The sequence below is a fragment of the Phalaenopsis equestris genome, unplaced genomic scaffold, assembly GCF_001263595.1.
Source record: "Phalaenopsis equestris unplaced genomic scaffold, ASM126359v1 Scaffold000002, whole genome shotgun sequence".
NCBI classification, from domain to species: domain Eukaryota; kingdom Viridiplantae; phylum Streptophyta; class Magnoliopsida; order Asparagales; family Orchidaceae; genus Phalaenopsis; species Phalaenopsis equestris.
Genome location: NW_018164444.1, coordinates 50,927,912 through 50,946,494, shown reverse-complemented (window position 1 = coordinate 50,946,494; position 18,583 = coordinate 50,927,912). Strand labels below are relative to the sequence as shown.

General features: G+C 34.9%; 1 protein-coding gene across 2 annotated transcripts in view; it reads right to left on the bottom strand.

Annotated features, from left to right (window-relative positions):
- Positions 1–18,583, bottom strand: part of LOC110021337 (beta-glucosidase 2-like) — a 30,483-nt gene that overhangs the window by 943 nt on the left and 10,957 nt on the right. For both annotated transcript variants that reach the window (XM_020719791.1, XM_020719799.1), the window contains 9 exons: positions 15,502–15,577; positions 14,633–14,704; positions 14,252–14,339; positions 13,889–14,165; positions 6,539–6,654; positions 708–928; positions 599–627; positions 393–498; positions 52–142 (listed from right to left, as the gene is read on the bottom strand). In XM_020719791.1, coding sequence (XP_020575450.1) covers positions 52–142; positions 393–498; positions 599–627; positions 708–928; positions 6,539–6,654; positions 13,889–14,165; positions 14,252–14,339; positions 14,633–14,704; positions 15,502–15,577 — 1,076 coding nt within the window. The remainder of the gene's footprint in view (positions 1–51; positions 143–392; positions 499–598; positions 628–707; positions 929–6,538; positions 6,655–13,888; positions 14,166–14,251; positions 14,340–14,632; positions 14,705–15,501; positions 15,578–18,583) is intronic.

Below are 18,583 nucleotides of genomic sequence, written 5' to 3'. Positions count from 1 at the left end.
TATATATATATATATATATATATATTGCGGCAAAATAGGTTGTTAGATTACCTGATAGACTGAAGTACGCTTCCGATGAAACCACTTAGAAAGGATATCCTTCCAACATCATTCATTGAGTCGATAAACTTCAAGCCATAACCTATTCAGGATCATAAAATTCAACCAAAAGAGCAATAACATGGTTCAAGTTTAAACAATGGATGATAAGGATTTATGTTCCTAACGTTATTCATTCAGTTCATTCCTTTTCATGGCAATCAAACTTTCTTAAAATCTGAGGCTATAGTCATCATCTGTATTATTCTAATGAAATTTTCATTCTATAAACTTAATATGTTAAGATTTGAAAACCATCATACTATAGTTCTACGGATTTAAGATGGACTTACCATTCTCATGAATGTAAATAGGAGGATTTCTGTAGGTGTCTTTGAGATAATTCAGCATTTTTCGAAGGCTTTCAAAATCATGGGAGATTTGAGTAGGTGGACGAAGCTGAATTTACACAAATGTTATTAGTTAGCCCATCATCAAAATTTATGGGAGAACTGATAAGAAAATAAGGAGTTCAAATGGAAGAACCATGACGTCTCACCTGACTTACAGGAGGGACATCCTTGAATGCTACAATAAAACTGCAGGTAAATTTCCAAAATCCAAAGCTTTATTTAATTTTTTAAATAATTACTTTAAAGAAAACTAACCTGTAAACTTAGCAAACATGTCTGAATTAGCATCTCGAAGGCCTGTCTTGGGAATACTAGAGTCATCAGCCACATACAATGAGTAGTAATAGTTCATGCCAATGAAATCACATGACCCCTTCAATTTTTGAGATTCAGAATAGGTGAAAGATGGAAGCCGTGAGCCCGCATTTGTTTTTATCATCTCAGGGTAGTCTCCAAAAAAGATTGGGTTCAAGAACCTGAAAATTAAGCCTTTTACTAATTATGGTGCAAATTCATGTTCATGCAAGCATATAGAAGATAGAACGATAGAGCCTGACTGATAAACAGAGAGAGAGAGAGAGAGAGAGAGATGTAGAAGTAGAATAGCAAAACATTATTTCAAATTCCTTTAAATTCAAGGCTCAGGCCATGAACTCTGATTTACAATAAGGATATAGCATAAGTAATGAAGGAATTACTCAAAATCCAGTCTGTAAATTCATAACATGGGCTTAAATAGGGTATTAAATTGTTTTAGAAATAAACCTCTAAACTTCTTCAATATTACCTTCTTACCAATAGAATCCTAAATAAGGTTCAATTCTCAACATTTCCCCTCAAGATGGCAAAAGATATCCACTAAGCCCATCTTGTCACATAACCTAGACAAATCTAATGAACTAAATCCTTTAGTGAGGCAATCAACCACTTACTCTCCAGTGGCTACATGACTTAGCTCCGGTAGTTCGCCATTCAACTTTTCCTTGATGAAGAATATATCAATCTTCACATGTTTGGTTCTTGTTGGCAATGTTAATTGCTAACTTCTTGTCGCATCACAACTTCATTTGTATTCCTTGGTCCACCTTGATCTCGACCAACAAGATTCTCAGCTACATCATCTCGGCAACTCCTAAGGCCATGGTCTTGTACTCTACCTCTATTGTTGATCTTGCTACTACAGACTGTTTCTCGCTCTTCCAAGAGACCAAGTTGCCCCCTACAAACATGCAGTATCCTGAGGTGGAAATTTTGTCATCTACACAACTCATTCAATCAACGTCACAAAATCCCTCAATGTCTACATGTCATTCTTCCTGAAGATCAACCTCTTCCCTGGTGTACTCTTCAGGTACCTCAGAATCTGATACACTGCATCCATATAGCTATTCCTTGGATCATGCGTGTAGCAGCTCACCACGCTCATTGCAAAAGAGATGCCAATTCGGGTGTGGCACAGATTGATCAGACAACCCACCAATCTTCGAAACCTCTCACGATCAACTGGTTCTCCTACCTCTACACTCAACTTGGCCTTTTGATCAATTATATAGAATATAAGTTTGCACACCAGCATGTTTGTTTCAGTGAGATCCATTACATACTTTCTTTGGAAAAAGACTATCCCCTAAAGTCCACGGGCTACATCAATCCCAAGAAAGTATCTGAGTTGTCCAAGATCTTTCACCTCAAATTCATTGCCCAATCTTGTCTTTATTTAGGCAATCGCCGCCTCATAATCACTGGTGACAATGATAACATCAACATACACAACAAGTAGAGTGATGTGGCATTTATTTTGTGAAAGAACATCAATGGTCTACATTGATCTGTTAATATCCCATGCCCAACATAACCGTTCTAAACTTGTCAAATGAGGCTCGAGGTGACTGCTTCAAGCCATACAGTGATTTCTTAAGCCCACACACCTTGGCCACTGTTTGGACTGTACTGAAACTGGGTGGTACCTCCTCTAGTAACTCGCAATGAAGAAATGCATTCTTCACATCAAGTTGGTGTAAGTTCTACCCACCATTCACTGCCAGAGAAGTCAGTATCCTCACTGGGCTCATCTTTGCTAGTGTTGCAAAAGTTTCATCATAGTCAATACCATATATCTGACTGTATGCTTTCACCACCAGTCGTTCTTTGCACCACTCCACCTTCTCTTCTAGAGATTGCTTCACTGTGAAGAACCAATTGTACCCAACTACATTTTTCCCTGCTGGAAGTGACACTATCTCCCATGTTCGATTTTTATCAACTCTTAAGCTCTTCATGCATAGTCGCTTTCAACTTGGGATCCTTCTTAGCAACTTGTCAACACTTGAGTATTGAGACAGTGTCCAAAGACGTAATGAACAATCCACAAAAATGTGGTATGTTAAAATATGAAAAAGTTAACAATGTCATGTTCTCACCCAAAATGATCGGGAAAATGTCCCGCATTATTGCCAGAGGTCCTCCTTAAAGTTAGGGCGTAGGAGAAGGACGAGGAATCATATCACCTGGGAGTTCTAAGTCGGAGGTGGATGTTGTACGTGTCTTAAGTGTCAGTAAAGACCAAGTGACACTACAGACACCATTACCTTATTTTGCTTCATTCTTCGTGTATACACTCTTAACATACCTTCAACATAAATCTTACCATCTCTACGTTCACTCTCCTCATTTTCTGATTCCTCAACCGATTCAACCCACATCACAGTACAAGGCATAACTCCCATGCCACATATCTCTAGTATTTGACAAATCCCCGAAGGGTGAGGTCACCTTCTGAGTATAGTACGGTTCAAATTCTCTAAATGACACACCCATGCTCACAAACACTCTCTTCTCTATCGGGTTCCAATAGACGTACCCCTTCAGAACAACAAAATAACATACAAAAATACATTTCACAGCGCTGGGATCCAGCTTCCCTACTGATAGTCTGTTATCATCCACAAAAAATACACAACCAAATACCTTCAATGAGAGGATCCCACTATTATCTCTTTTCAACATCTGACAATGAGACTTCTTATCCAACACCTTCAAGGGCATCCTATTGACTAATTGAGCAACTGTCAAAACTTCTTGCCCACATAAGTGCTTTGGGACATTCATTGCGATCATCATGCTTTTAAGCTATCTCTAGAAGGTATATATTCTTCCTTTGTGCTTCTCCATTTTGTGTTGATGTATATAGACACGTGATTTGATTTTGTATCTCTTAGGCTGATAAGTATTCTGCAAATGTTTTGTTGATATACTCTGTCTCATTATCATATCTCAATACATTCACTATTGCACAATATTGAGTCCGGATTGTCTGAAAATAAACAGATCACCCTTATTTTTCATCACATATAACCAAGTAACACGAAAAATTCAATCAATAAAGGTCACAAAATAATAATAATCATTCATATAAGTTCTAAAATAAAGTCCCCAAACTTCATAATATATCAAGTCAAAAATACTAGAACTCCTATTCTTCGAATTGATATAAGAGCTCCTAGTAAGCTTGCCCAACTCACAAGCATCATAAACAAGTTTTTGTTTGTTTGTCTTTCATACAAAGAAGGATATAACAAACTCAATAAATTAAAACAAGAGTGTAACATGTGTCTGTGATGTAGCAGCAGCACATTCTCCACACTCCTCCCAAATTTTGCCACTCCATCCCTCTCTATCACGAATGTCAAAGCTGAGTAAATCCCCTCGCGGTCCAAGTACCAGAGTCCACACTACTTGTTTCAGTCCCAAGCGTCCGACCCGACCCTTTTTCTTAGAAGATCACCTTAAGAATATTAAAAAAACAACACATTTGAGTTAAAGAATAATGACAAAAATGGATAAAATGTTCACTGAAAAAGAAGCATGCAAAATATTTGAAAAAGTTATATAATTAGTACCCCTCACTATACCTTTATCAACAATGGGTTGTGTTGTACCATCAACAGTTTGGATACACTATAATACTGCTAGAGAAATATAGAAAGAAAACACTCAAGCATTACCTGTCACATATGCATCATAAGTACCTTTGTCAACGTGAGCATATGTGACAATGTTACCATTTGATGACAACTGATTGGAAGCATTTTCAACCCCATGTCATGTTGTTTTATGTTTCCTCTTTAATAACTCTTAACACTCATGATCCTCAGCCCCATGTCATGTTGCTTCCTCTTTAATAACTCTTAACACTCATGATCCTCATTGGTAAAAATCACACGTCTCTCCCTCCTCTGCTACCATTAAATTTGCCCAGTAACCCCCTTTCCACCTTTTCGACCACTACGACCATGACCAGCGCCTCCAACCCATCCACGTTCACCTATTTCTCTCTCCCTAGGTGGCCTAGAACAGGTCTTGCTTAGATGTTCAACTTCACCACAGTTGTAGCACATGTGATTCTCCATAGAAACCCATCATACCTGAGCTCGAGTCAGCTAAAGCTGATCGCGCACATGAAAGTCCACTCGGCTCAGAGTATAATTTCATGCGACTCACTTCCTGCAACATCGCAACAATGACCTCATCCAGTGAAGGGATAGTCGCCGAGCTAGGGGGACTGATCTCCTCTAATCAAAGGTTGGGTTCAGTTGTGCCAGAAACTGCATAGTCCTCATTTGTGTAAAAATCTCCCCTTTCATGCACTCCAGAGTGCTACAAATTGGCATCAGTGAGAAGTGATCAAGATTTGCTCACAATCGCTCCAAATCTATGATGTATTCCTAAATTGATTTATCATCTTGTATCATTGTTTCTATCTCATGTTGAATCTAGAACATCCTCATGAGATTCTCTGTCCCAATATAAATTCTCTTCAACATTGCCCAGACGTCCCTCACCTTTAGAATGTCATCTATTGAGTATACAATTGATGAAACCATTGAGTTAAATAGCCAGGTATAGATTAAGACGTGTGTGGTCCCTCACTTATCCCACTAAGCACGGACATTCTTTGGTTCGTCTCCGCTCAGATATCCCTCCAGTCTCTTCCCCGCTACAGCAGCCTCGACCCGACATGCCCAACTCACATATATGGCTAATCCATCAAGCTTCAGATTCACGAAAGGGAGATCTAATTTCACCTATGTTGAAACACGTGTTGAAGTAGTGCTCCAGTCGAGACGCTAGCTCCCTTTCTGAGCCCTATCAAAATCTTCAGAATATCAGGATCCATCTTCCCCAAAAATTTCAATCATTTATCTCCCGCACTATCTTCGTCTATTTACATCCTCAATCCCAAAGGATCAAAGTCTAGATCACACTCAACTTCCTACAAGTTCGTGCGATCCAGTTTTCCTTAACCAACACAAAGCCGCGACCCCTCTTGCACGCAAAACTGCACCAAGCCTACCTCCTTCTGCCGCGATTCAACGTCTCCTATATTGCGGCTAGAGCCCGTTGAGAAGGCAACGACAGGATTGCTGCATACAAGGACCACTGAAGCTTCTACTGCCTCCTCGTCATTTGAAATTGATGCCTCTAATTGCAACTATTGTGCTGCTCCCGCCTCCCGACGTTTGAAACCGAAGACTCTAATCATTGACTGTTTCGTGAGGATGAACTGAAAGGAAAAGAGAATGTGAGTTTCGGGTTTATGTACGCCGATTCGCGGTTGTTGTAGTGGGAATTTTAGGCCTCTCTAAGTTGATCTCGACTTGTGCGGTTGAGCAGCTGCTTCGCCAGAACGACGCCTCAAGTTTCTATGCCAATCCTGACTCTTGGGATCAAGGAGTAGCGGTGGCTAGGCTAAAGCTCTAATAGCATAACCAAAGAATTGTTCAAAATCCTTTTTGTACATTCATAGCATGACCTTAAAAAGGGTATTATAATGTTGTACAAATAAACCCCTAGACTTCTTCAATATTACCTTTACACCAATAGGACGTTAAATAAGGCTCAATTCTCATCAATAAGCCATAACCAAAATGTTTTAAGAAAAGAAGCTTTCCTTCAAGATAAGAATGGTTTGGTATACACATTAACATTCACATACAACTCGCATCAAATTCAAAATTCTGTATAAATGAATGTGCATATGTATGAATGATTATGCACTAAGGCCAAAAATTAAACAATTAACTCACCACCCTATTAGGAAGTCTCGCGCTCTCCCTGCTGCCATAGCATCTTCAGCAGAATTTGTCAGTGGTGAGAACCCGATGGTGTAGATGTTGATGCCAATCTGACCTTTTTGTATGGTCTGATTGCAAAGCAGTAATTGTAATGTTGACCTTTGAGATGAAGAGTATTACGGTAATTATTTTTATCAGTGATAGGGTCAACTATTAAAGATCATTTCAGCACTCATAAAAGGCTTATGGTACACATCATCAGCAAAACAATATGTTTTTTCCACTAAAGGGAGCCTTATGGTGGCTTCAAAGTTAAACTGGGGATTATAAATAAGAGCAGAAATACTAAAATTGAGAACAAAGAAGATTCTTTTTAAATGTTTGGAGAAAGTAATACGAAGAAAAGGAAAACAATAGAGTCTACTACAATTAAGAGCATTTTCTCTCTTTCAAGTCCAAGTAAAAAAATTAAAATAAAGAGAGCAGCGTCGTTACCAAATTATTAATAATATGCAAATATCGTATCTTGTTAAATGATGAAAAGCATATGGCGTGCACGTCCTAGAGCTCTCCACCTCTCCAAGCAAACACAACATGAAATAAAATACACATCTCTGATTTGTTAGCTTCCTAATCGAAGTCAGTATCAGGCATTGTAGGCCATTGATCTATAAAAATCTTTGATATTCTATGTAGAGGTAATAACTAATAACACAAAAAACAACAAGCCTTTTTCCACTAAGTGGGGACAACAATTTAACTGATGGATGTCATAACTTTTCAACAAAATGTTATGTTGTCGACTATCTAACGCAACCCTCTATTTTTGGCATGCTGACTTGGGACTCAACAATGACAGTTTTGAGGTAATAACTAGTAAGGAAAAATAAATGCATTTTTAAATCACAATCATTCATTAAGAGTTTGTTTGAGACAACTTTCTGTCTGCTTTGCATTTTAGACCACCACAAAAAGTTCTATTTGGAGAATTGTTTTTTAAAAATCTTTGTGATGAAAAACTGTTTTTTTTCAACCTGACGTGCTAAAGTGTGGTAGCTCTAAGAAAACTACTCTCTAATTTTTTTTAGAAAAAAATAGATATTTATAGTTTTCACTACTGTTTTTTAAGAAATTGCTTTCTTCAATGCAGCTTTATAATACCTTGTTTAAGTTTATTAGATATAGTGGTTCCACAAAATGTGAGATAGGGAAAGATGAAGCCAATTTCTAAATATAAAAGCATATGTAAGTTTATAATTTTGTAACAACCGATTAAAATAATAATAATAAATAAATAAATAAAATACAATATAAAAGATGTTTGGAGAAGTGTCGCTTGGGGGAAATCAAATGAAGACTTATCCTCTTGTTTTCATTTCAACTGAATAAGTAAGGTAGGAAGTGAGTCGAAACAGAGAGCGAAAAGAAGAAGCATTAGAATTAGAGGTAGGAAGAGGAAGATTTACCTATGAGGGACGAAGCCGAACGGAGGAGCGACTTCATCGAGAAGTTTGACATCGATGATACTATGAACCGAGGAGACGCCGTCGTGCTCTAACTTGAAAGAAGAAGAAACCGCAGGAGAAAGGTGGAAAAGAGGGGATAGAGCATAGCTGTGTGCGTGAAGAAGAAGAAGCCATCTTCATGCGAGAAAGGACCAAATCGAGCTTTAAAGGTACATTAGAGTTATGTTTTTAAGATATAAAACGTTTATTCTCTATTATATTAGGCAGTATCTCCTGAATTTCATAGCAGAGATAAATTTGGACAAGCAGTTAGATCAAAGGAATAAAATGAGAAGGTTTTGGCAGCGACAGATGCGGAGGTAATGTTATGTGATTATGTTTTAGTTATACAAATTATGTTAATTAAAAATATTAAATAAGGATTCCATGTTTAGTTACTTAAAAATAAATTGGAAAAAAAACTTTAGTACATTAACTTAATTATCAAAGAGAGTAATGAATACAAATACATGTAATAATAAAAATAACAATAGTGATAATTGAATAATGATTCAATAAAAATAACAATATGTTCTATAATTTATTGTGATTACTAAAGATTGATAATCTAATGTGATAACCGAATTGAGTAATTATATTTATAAATTTCAGTAATCTTCTTTATTTCAAAATGTATGATTGACTCAATGTATGCTCTAGCTTAGTTAGATCCTTCGTATTGTTAGACATGAAAGATATGCATAATATGTATGATAAGAATGATATGAAAGATAAAAGATACACACAATATGTATGATATGCACATATGCATGATTGGAAGGATATGCAAGATAAATAGTTACACCTCTGAGTAAGTATACATCTTAGGTAGATGAATGAAGATGTTTCAAAAAAATGCATGTTATAAAGAATAAAATAACTTATATATGAATGTTATAATATGTATGATATTAATGATATGCATGATAAAAATGATATGAAAGATGTGTATGATATAAAAGATATACATAATATGTATGATATGCACATATGCATGATTGGAAGGATATGCAAGATAAATAGTTACAAGATATGCAAGATAAATAGTTACAAACTCTGAGTAAGTATGCATGTTGGTAGATGAATGAAGATTTCTAGAAGAATGCATGTTATAAAGAATAAAATAGATTATATAAGAATATTCGTATGTGCATGTTAAGAAATGAGTCCATCCCCTAATGGTACAGGCAGAGAACGCCAGTGTACCAGTGTGAGTAGAGGTTTTTCTACTATCTCAGACAATTGCGAGTGTTAGATCACTTCAAAGGCGAGTTGACAAAGCTTACCAACCCAAACAATTATGATATTTAGATTGTTAACCTTTGTGCTGAAAGAACAATATCGGCCAGAAGCAGGTAAGGGCCTTTCCACCCTATATGATTATAATCCTTAGATCGCTAAATGTTGCGTCGATGGGATAATATCAATAAAGGGTGTGCTAGGTCTTGTTGATGGTAATCCTCAAACAGATGGATGTGTATGTAAAGAGTATAAAGTAAAAGTAAAGTTAAATTTAATGCATATAAAAGTTTGGAATATTTTCATTAAGTAAAGGTCATTAATACATGCATGAGTATATTTAAAGTTTTCTTATAGAGACATTAAAGACCGTCATGCATATTAATTTCCTTATTTCGGTCATTATAATTTAAAAGTGTGATTAAGTTATCTTCATATAACTCATTATATTTGTTTTTTTTAGGTTTTAAGCTTTTGAACAAAATGAATAAAAGAGAAAAAAATGTGTATTTAAAGCAAGAACAACAACCGAAAATGTACAAATTTCTACTTAATTAAATTGTTTTATTTAGTAGTTCTTTCATGAATATTTAAATATTAAACTTTTAATGATAGAAATAGAATAAAAAAACTGATTTCCACCTTTCGACTGTTCGTTCGCGTCTTTGCTAATTCCAAGCCCCAGGCCGAGTCGTGACAAAAATGATAATAGAGTAAGGAGTTCAAAATTAACAAAATGAATCTTAATGAAAGAGCTGTTAGGATGATTAAATTAAGTTATAAATAATTGAAATTAAAATTTTAACACTCTAATTAAATTATTTTATTTATTATTTCATAATTATGGATGATCAGGATGAAGAGGTTAGGGATGAAAGTGTAGAATTTGATATACCTCGGAATGTTACAAACAATACTGATGTTTTTGCTGAGATGATGACTGTGATGACTCATATGATTAGGAGCTCTCAGCCTCAAGCCAGTGGTAGTGGGGAGCACTGATGGCTAAGTACTTGAAGCACTTTCAGGATATAAGGCCGCCTCTCTTTTCTGGAGGAAGTCCAGTGTATGCTGAAAACTGGCTATTGAGAGTGGAGAAGATTATTGATGAGCTTTCATGTCCACTGGAGAGGAGAGTTACCTTTGCCACATTTTTATAAAGAGGAAGCTAAGTGATGGTGGCAAGGTTAGCTGCAAGAAAAATTTGATGGTCTATCTAACCCCTTGGTACAGTGGGACGAGTTCGTGGGAAACTTCAGAGATTGGTTTGTACCACTAGCCAAGAGACAAATGCAAAATAAATCCATTAATTTGGTTCTGGGAGATTAATTAGTTATGAAGTACGAAGCAGAGTTTACTATGTTTTCAAGATATGCACTACAACTTGTTTCAAATGCTAAGGAGAAATTTCACAGGTTCTTTTCTTGATTAAAGGATTCAATCAGAGAGCCACTAGTGCCACTTGGGATTTAAGACTATTCTATGCTAGTGGAGAAGGTCAAAAGAATAAAAATTGATTTCCAGCTGACTCAAAACCTTAAGAACATACACAAGAGAAAGCTCTTGGAAGAAGTGGCGCCAACAGTTCAATCTGGAGAGTCTAATGGGGAAAAGATAAAGTCCTACACTGATGGAGTTATTAGTTAGGATGGCAGCACAATAGAGAGTTGTGTTAAGTGTGGGAAACAACATGACAGTGAATGTAAATTTGATTTGAAGTCTTGTTACTTATTCAGGCAGCCTGAACAATAGATAAAAAGCTGCCTTAATCATGTTCAGAGATCACCATTAGATACTAACTTAGGAGAGGATTTAACTCAGAAGAATTCATAGGAGGGATCTACTTTTTGAAATGGTTAGTAGAGGATTGCAGAAGCTGATACTGTGACTTATAAAGGGTAACCAAGGCAGAACATTCAACCAACTCATCAAAAATTTGAAGAGCCCGCTGTCACTAATGTTGATGCATAGAATTTGATCGAGTTATTTATCACTTGGGTGTTATCTTTCATGTTAGTTGTCTGGTAGTAAGTATCTTTATATATTTTTGATTTCAGAAGTTGGGTGTTATTTTAATTATGTTATCATGTTTCCGATGTTTGAGGATTGTTTAGTTGGATTGTATTATCTTAGATGAAAGATTTTTCACATATATTTTAGTTATCATTTAATAAGAATAAAACTTTTATGATAATTTGTGAAGAGTTCATGTTTCATCTGTATAATGATTAGTTTATATCAATTTCTTAAATTTCGAGAATGAAATTTTTATGAGGAAGAATTGTAACAAACGGTTAAAAAAAATAAAACAAATAAATAAATATAATACAATACAAGCGTCGTTTGGATAAGCGTCGTTTTCATTTCAACCGAATAAGTAGAGAGTGACTCGAAACAAAGAGCGAGAGAAGAAGATGCACAAGTTATTATAAGAAGGAAGAGGATGTTTTATTTGTGAGGGACGAAGCTGAAAGAAGGAGCGGCTTCTTCGAGGAGTTTGGCATCCGACACCACTATCGAACCAAGGAGAAGCCATCATGCCTTTATTTGAAAGAAAACCCGAAAGAGAAAATTAGAGAAGTGGAGATAGAGCATAGCAGCATGTGTGCGGGAGAAGAACCCATTGACATGCAAGAAAGGATGAAACTAAGTATTAAGGTATATTAAAGATATGTTGTTAAGATATAAAATTTTTATTCTCTATTAGATTAGGTTATATCTTATGAATTTCCTAGCAGAGATTAAATTTGGTCAAGCAGTTGGATGAAAGGATTAAAATGAGAATGTTTTGGCAGTGACACGTGTGGAGGTAAGGTTTTGTGATTATATTTTTAATTATGTAAATTATTTTAATTAAAAATATTAAATAATGATTCCATGTTTAGTCACTTATAAATGAAATGAAAACAAAACATTAGTACATTTACTTAATCATTAAAGAGAGTAATGAATACAAATACATATAATAATAAAATTAATAAAAAAAATAATAATGATAATTGAAGTATGATTCAATTAACAAAAACTTTCTTGAATCTTTAATGAATATTGATAATCTAACATGGCAACCGAGGTAGATAATTATATTTATAAATTTCAAAAATCTTCTTTATGTCAAAATGTATGATTTACTCTATGTATGTACTAATTTAGTCAGATTCTTCATATTATTAGACAAGAAAGATATGCATAATATGTATGATATTAAAGATATGCATGATGAGAATGATAGAAAAGATGTGTATGATATGAAAGATACACATAATATGTATGTATGCACGTATGTATGATTGAAAGGATATGCATGATAAATAGTTACATCTCAGAGTAAGTATTCATGTTAATAAATGAATGAAAATGTTTAAGAAGAACACATGTTATAAAGAAAGAAATAGCTTACATATAAATGCTTATATATGGAACTAATGGTACAATCAGGGGACACCAATGTACCCGCACACGTAGAAGTTTTTCTACTATTCCAGATAATTTTGATTGTTAGATCACTAATCGCTGTGCCGACAAGATAGCATCGTTAGGGGTGAGTAGACAGAGGTTACAACCCTAGACAATTGCAATGTTTAGATTGCTAACCGTTATGTCGAAGGGATAATATCGATCAAGGGCAGTTAAGTGCTTTTCCACCCCAATTAATTGTGATATTTAGAACACTAAAAATTGTGGTGACAAGATATTAATCAAGGGTATGGTAGGTTTTCTTGATAGTGATTCTCAGGCAAATAAATGTGTATGTAAAAAGTATAAAGTAGACGTAAAGTCAAAATTAATGCATATAGAAGTTTAGAGTATTTTCATTGAGTTTCACTGAATAAATGTCATTGATGCATGTTTTAGTATATTTAAAAATTTCTTATAGAGGTATTAAAGATCAACATGCATATTATTTTTTTTCCTTGGTTTTATGTAGTTTAGAAATTCCTTACTCCTGGGTTATCTTTAGATAACTCATTATGTTTAATTTTTTTTTAGGTTTTAAGTTTTTGAACAAGATGAGTAGAAGATGAACAAATGTGTATAGGAGATGACAACAACAATCAGAAAGATAAAAATTTCTAATTGTTAATTAAATTACTTCCTTCAGTGACTCTTTCAAAAATATTTGAATATTAAACTGCTAGTGAAAGAAATATAATAACAAGGAATTGATTTTTACTGTCGGATCGATTGTTCCCGTATTGATTAATTCCAAGTCCCAAGTTGGGACATGATAAAATTTCTTATAATCGATAAATATTATTCATTTGAGAAAAAAATTGATATGCTCAAGTTTGACAAAAAGATATGTATTGACTTTTACTTTAATTTATTAATTGGAATAATGAAGTGCCCCGCTCCAAAATGTTCGTAGTCTAATGATAGTTTTTCTCTTTCACCGACACTTTTGGCCCAATAAAACTAGGCGCCAATGAAAAAGATGAACCGGCAATGAAAATGCATTGATTTTGAAAAGAAGTAAAACATGCAATTTGTAATTTACTTCTCAAATGAATTTGACATTATAATATTTTCAGGAGAGCATATAATAAATGTTAATTTTTGTAAAAAAAATTCTAAATTTGCTGGTGAGCTTCATAAGTGACATGAAATATTTACCTACCTGATATTTGTTCCTGTACAACTCAACTGCTGCAGAATGAGCCAATAAATAATTATGGGCAGTGATATATGGCTCCACTGTGGAATTGCCTTTTGTACAATTAACACTGTCTCCCATAAAAGTAATACCATAAGGATTTGAACATCGGCAAGGAGGGAAAAAACCATAATCGTAGGAGCCAAAGGAGTTGATGTTGGGCTGATTAATTGTGGTCCAATGAGTAACTCTGTCGCCAAATTCTTTAAAGCACACATCAGCTAGTTCTTTAAAATCATCACTGTGAACCATCTTCAGTTTAGTTAGACATACAGGCAGGCCTCAGTGTTTTCATTAAACTATTATGCACAAATTCTAGATACTTACATGATTTTCGGGCTTAGCCATCCTCCATACTCATCCTGAAGTACTTGCGGAACATCCAAATGATGCAGGGTCACATGAGGCTGAATACCTGTATGATTTCAAAAGAAAAAAATTAGAAATTAGAACTATAAATTACAACAAGAATATTAAAGCACTAAGTGGTGATTTGTGACTAGTTAATTAATCATGACACTTATTCTAATTACCAATGCATATCCCAATTTGGATTAGAAATTGATTGCTTCAAATTTGGAGAAAGTAACAAACTTTTGAGTACTTTTTTTGAAGTAGCTAAAAAAAACGACAAGTTATGACAGTCCAATTCATTAGTTTTCCATCCTGGTTAGTAAGATAATTTCAACTTCTAATATATCAGCATACCAAATTTGATTATTTCGTTGATGACGTTGTTGTAATACTCCAAGCCTTTAGGATTCACTGGTCCTCTCCCATCTGCAGAATAACATCAAATACAGATACATTTGAACAAATAATAGTGGGTTGTTTAACTAATCGCCCAAAGAAACATGCATATCAGACTAGTCATTATGAGAAAGCTAGCTCTTCAGTTCACCTTATCATTCAGATCGATCAAGCTATTATTTTCTTTCCATATTAGTCATGTTAAACGATAGGCGTACTTAGCCGAATTTCAAACTTTAGTTTTCACCTATATTCTATATCAGAAAATTATACAAGCTGTAATACTGTTTAAGGCTATGAAATATGCAAATAAATCTGAACTTGTGCAATTTCTGAAAATCTTGACTGGAAATTAATGATTGATCATCATTAGATAGCGCCAAACAACCTTATACTTCTGCAAGCATACAAAGGATCAAACTGATGGCACTTATGATAACTTAATAGAAGCAATAAATTTTTAAAGGGAAGAGAACAAGTAACTCAAAATGGTCTTCTTTTATATTTTCACACAATAATGAAAAAAATTTGCTAATACATAGATAAAAATTTAGAAATAAATATACGTTTTCCTATCCATTATTAACTGACTGAATGGCAGGTTTAACCGGTCAAGCGTACCAAAAACTTTAGAAGTCAATTTCAGTTGTACCAATGCTAGTATACCGTTTCAAAGAAATTAGGTGGCCTTGGTTTTACAACATGTGCCTCTGAGAACTCGATCAATAAATAACTTATTTTAGGTAGATTGAAGGTAAATATGGGCATTATGAACAGTTATAAAAACCATAAAAAGAAATGCCAAGATATATTGATAGGTAACATACTTGGGAGGAGCCTTGGCCAGGAGATAGAAAATCTATAAGCTTCGAGCCCAGTATCACTCATGAGCTTGATGTCTCCCTACAGGATTCTAACAGGTCAAAATGCAAGAAAACATGAAAAATTAAATATCAAGCAAATTAAACATACAGGAAGGTATACTCTTGTTACTATTGCTCATGGTAGCTCAAATACCCAACCTTTACTTGTTACTATTGCTAATGGTTTTCAAGGAAACAAGTTGCTAAAAACAAAACATTTTCTAAAAGCAGTATCGTTTGTGATTAGTGGATTATCCTATGAAGATGCATGGTGGGGCTGTTGGAGGCAATTTATTTGACAGAAGAGGTCTTTGCCATGAGAAACAAATGCATCCAAATGTGCGTAGAAGAGTATATGTTGGAGTGGAGTGATGGAGAAGTTCATATGGTGGTTTGGAGGATTGGCATGCAATTTATAGAGTATGAAGCTGAGGTGAAAGCATCAGCCTAGAATTGGGTAAGAAGTTGGGCTGTCAGAAGTAGAGTTCTGGTGGTTCCATGAGATGTTTATGTTTGTGTTCGGCGACCCCATTTTGCTGAGATGTATAGGGGCTACTGAATTAGTGTTGTATGCCATTTGAGAATGTCATGCTTTTGAGTAATAGGCTGAATGTTTTTTTCCTTTGCTTTCATTCTACTAAATAATAGTTTGTACAATCTATTTTAGGTAACTAAATAATACATATTCCTAATCTAAATATTCAGCCAAAAGGAAAGAATATGTACATTTAAAATAAAGAATTTTAAGTAGCAATTCAAAAAAAGCAAAATCTTAGTTCTGCCCGATTTCAATTATTCTTGATTTATATCCCCCATCAAATTGTTGTTGACTGATTAAGAAGCAGCAATTTGTCAACAAAGAACAGATGACGCTTCCGAGAAATGACCTTAGTAAATATACCAGTCATTTGAAAATCAGAAGTGATATGATGAAGAGAAATGACACCATTATCATAGGCTTCTTAAATAGAATGACAGTCAACTTCAATGTTTTGTGCGCTCATGAAAGGCAGGATTAGTAGTAATCTGGATAACATTAGAATTATCTGCATAAAGAGCAATAGACTTAAGTTGAGGAAAACCAAGCTCGACCAACAAACCCCGAAGCCAAATGATCTCAGAACTAGCAGAGAACATAACACGATATTCAAACTCAGTAGATGACTTAGACGCTCGATCTTGTTTTTTACTCTTCTAAGAAATTAAGGAGTTGTCGAGAAACATACACCAACCAGTAATAGATCGATGTGTAACAGAACAACCAACTCAATCAACACCACTATAGGCTTTTAAGCAAATAGGAAACTCCACAAAAAAGAACAAGACACGATGGAAAGTACTTTTCAAATACCTAACAACACATCGAACTGCAGCTAAATGAAGATGTGCAGATGTCTGCATAAATTGACTAACTTATTGCACATCAAATGAAATATCAAGACGTGTGATGGTGAGATAATTAAGACTCGCAACAAGTTGTCGATACAAAAATGGATCAGGTAGAAAGTCACCATCAGCTCGTTGATATTTAACGATCACTCCCAAAGGAGTATCAACAGGACGGCCCTCTTGGAGCCCAGCCAAAACAATGGGTTCCATATTATAGTTATGCTGGTGAAGAAACATATCAACGGGAGAAGAGTGGACCTTAAGACCTAAGAAATAAGTTAAAGACCCCAAATCTTTCATCTGAAAAAAAAACACTGAAGACACTTCTGTAACTGAGACATCAATTGAGTAATAGATCCCGTAATGACAATATCATCAACATAGACTAATAAGAACATAATTCTCATGTCAGTCTTGCAAAGAAATAATGAAGAATAATATTGACTTTGAATAAAAGAGAAGCTAAGAATAGTATTGTAAAAATTTTCAAACCAGACCCATGGAGCCTGTTCCAATCCTTATAAAGATAGTTTGAGCTTACAAACATCATGTGAGGGTGTAGAAAACAGGCCTGGAGGAGGAGACATATAGATATCTTCCTTGAGGTTCTATGCAAAAATGTATTCTTAACATCCATCTATCGCGAGGACCAACTTTTAGATGCAGCAATGGATAGAACAAGCCAGACAGTTGTCATCTTAGCCATAGGTGCAAAGGTCTCTTCATAATCAATGTCATATTCATGTTAATTGCCAAGAGCTACCAATCTTGTTTTATATCTGCCAAGGGAGCTGTCAGATCGGAGCTTAAGAGAATAAACCCATTTACAACCAATGAGTTTAACACCTGCAGAACATGAAACAATATTTCAAGTGTGATTGTCTTGAAGTGTCTGAAGTTCCTCTTGCATGACTTTAATCCAACAAGTCTGTTTAGCAGTCTAAGAATAAGATGTAGGAACTGTAGTATTACTTAAAATTGCAGAATAACCATATCTATTCAGAGGACAAATGTGTCGAGTTGATCGTCGAAGAATCATTGGAGTATTTTCAGGAGTGGGGTTGGGAAGGATTAGAGATGAAAGGGTCAAGCGTCGTGTGTAGACAAGTGAATATTTTATTAAAAGAAGAATCAACAAAGTGAGAAAGTATAACAATGTCAGATGTCGAAAGATGAAGCTAAAAATAGTATTCATATTCGAAAAAAAACACAACGCGAGCGATACATAATCGATTATTAATTGAATATAACACACAAAACATTTATGAATAGAACTATAACCCATAAAGACACATCGAACAGACTGAGCTGCCAACTTATGACGTTCATGAACAGGTAAATGAACAAAACAAGTACATCTGAAAGTATATAGTATATGATAGTTAAGATATTTATCAAAAATTCGATAGTAGGGACAATCAAACTTCAATTATTGAGATGGTAAACAATTAATCAGATAAATTGCAGTAGATAAAGATTCTGTCCAAAACTTAGCTGAAACAGAAGATTATAGGAACAATGTGTGCATCATATCCAACAGATAACGATTTTTTCATTCAACAACTTCATTCTGCTGAGGTGTATAAGGACATGAACATCGTGAGATAATATCATTGTTATGAAGAAATGCTTGAAACTCATGAGACATGTATTCACG